Genomic DNA, 2,500 nt, shown 5'->3' on the forward strand with positions numbered 1-2,500 from the left:
GGCAGAGCAACAAGCGCCTTCTTTCAAATCCTCAGCCCGCGAGCTGTTGGGTTTTATATTGAGACGGATGTTCCTGGCCAAGGCCGTGTCAGTGGCCGGTCGGCCCGTCAGTCTGAAGAGGCCTCGGAGGGCCCCGGGCTGCCACCACAGAGCTCCAAAACGACCCGGAGACGTGGTTAGCCGAACCGCAGCAATAAATAAATGCATGTAAATAAACAGAAAACGCTAAATTAATTGAAAAAACCCAATTCAACTGAATTCGCCGCGGTTTGGAACTTGTATGCTCAGACATTATGAGTGTACTGATTGCATGGATATGTTTGCTTTCCTCCTGGGACCATGAGGTTTGGTCTCCTGAGACCAGGAGGTCTGGGGGGGGGTCTTCTGAGGTCTCAACCGAGACCCCTTATCCCAAAACAGGGTTGAGGTATCATCTCCTCAAGTGTGGCAGGCTGACAAATCCCATCCGTTCTTTTACACCCAGTTGAAAGCATTTCATCCTTCAACTCCCTCCCCTTCGACAGCTACGCCTCTGATGTCACCTCGGGGCTGAGTGACGGCTACGAGGGCCTATCGGAGAAGAGCGGCAAAGCGGAGGTGAGGCGGACGGCGGGCAAACTGTTCCGGAGGCGGGCGCGGTCACGCCTGCGAATCACTGGGGTACGGCGAACACACACCCCATCACAACGCGAACACACACACCATCACAACGCGAACACACACCCCATCACAACGCTCTCACACACACACCATCACAACACTCTCACACACTCCCGAGCTGTTTACTTTCGGTTGATTTCAGTGAGACTGTTGTTTGCTTATGGTCAGCGATGCCATGGCCACCCTCCCGTCTTATCTTATCAGGGTTGTGCTCCGGGACAGTTCCTCTTGTCCGTAGGACACGCTGTGGTCGGGGCAATACAGCGACCCGTCTCGAGAGAAAGCAAGAGCGAAGTGAATATGGCGTGCGTGTGACAACGAGGAGATAACGCATGAACGCAATTGGGATAGCACAAGCCCAAGTGCACGTACATATCTGCACATCGATAGATAGCACACCACTGAGCCGCCGATACATGAGGTTGCTTGCACATCCGCAGTGTGCACTGGAAATCTATATCTTAGTTCTCCATCTGAGCCATTTGCACAATGTAGCAGATATGCGAACACCATTACACACACCCACGCATATATATGTTTCCAGACACGTACACAGTGCATTGCATTTTCAGTAAATACAGTTTTTCTCAGTCACTTTGGTACAATTCTCGGATCATCCTCAACATTTGCAAAACAGTAAGAGCATTTCTCAAAACGATTCGTACAAATAGCAAAACACCATGGATTACCTGCAAAAGCCAGTCTCTTGCTCAAAATCCTTATTTAATCTCTCCAAAGTAAATATCTGTGTCAGTGTCATCAGAATGAAAAGTCCTTTTGTCATTGTGTACGGATAAGACAGTCAAATTGCGTAGTCATGTTGTCAATATAACAGTGTACTCTGGAGGGATGTTCTGATGTAAACTATGGCTAAGGTTTTGAAGACAATTATTGTATATTTTAAGTTACACCTTAGTGTACGTATGTGGGAGTTTGATTGCAAGAGACTGGACAAGAATTACATTTACGCTTTGACTGTTTATACTGTAATTTGTTGGCAGACCATGTCATTGCGATACAGAAAGGAAAAGACAGCCCTGGATAGCACAAAGAACAAAACAAAAAAAACAAGAAACTAGAAATGTGAACATAGGACAATCTCGTTTGGGTAAACTGTTCATGCAGTGCTGTAGGAATTACAGTGCAGTCTTCCTACACCTCCAGATGTTCCTGTCTGTTGGGCAACAAATTCTGATCCACATTACACAAATATCTTCATTAGATGCACCTTTGAGCTATTTCAGTAAACTGGTTGATCGTTGGTTGATCTAATGCGTCATTCATTTCCCTTCATTAGAGAAAGTCAAAATTCACCTGGGAGAAATTGACCAATTCAGGACAGATTTAAGAAAAAAAAAGTCTAATGGAAATGTATAGAAATATGCTTGACATATTATGACAGCTTGTTCAACCATTTTGCATGTAAAGACTTCTGCAATGAACTAATGCCTAAATGTTGTGGGCGTGAGACTATTCAATAGAGATCCATTACAATACATCTTGTTCAACATAACATAAGCAATTGATAATTTAGGGAACAGCAGAGAATTGTCCATAATCATTTGCATGGAGGTACCAAAGCATTTGCAACTTGTTCAAAAAAATGAGAAACTGTTTTTTTGATGGGCACAAGTGACACATTGATGTAAAGATTGAACAGAAAAAAAAGATTTTTTTTTGTTGAGAATTTCAATTCTTTTCTGAGAAATGTACCAAAGCGACTGAGACAAACTAATACACACACAGACACACACACATACTCGCGCACGCACGTGCACGCGCGCACACACTAGATATCCCTCATCTGTATAGACATTGCTCAGAAATCACCATCGCCATA

The 2,500-nt window shown here is 44.5% G+C and overlaps 1 protein-coding gene across 1 annotated transcript in view; it reads left to right on the forward strand.

Annotated features, from left to right (window-relative positions):
- LOC115539004 (serine/threonine-protein kinase WNK4) overlaps positions 1 to 2,500 on the forward strand; it is a gene marked incomplete at its 5' end in the record, with an annotated part of 28,281 nt that overhangs the window by 11,982 nt on the left and 13,799 nt on the right. The window contains 1 exon segment of the mRNA XM_030350203.1: positions 525 to 660. Within this exon segment, the coding sequence (XP_030206063.1) occupies positions 525 to 660 (136 nt within the window).

Source organism: Gadus morhua, unplaced genomic scaffold (genome assembly GCF_902167405.1).
Source record: "Gadus morhua unplaced genomic scaffold, gadMor3.0, whole genome shotgun sequence".
Taxonomy (NCBI): domain Eukaryota; kingdom Metazoa; phylum Chordata; class Actinopteri; order Gadiformes; family Gadidae; genus Gadus; species Gadus morhua.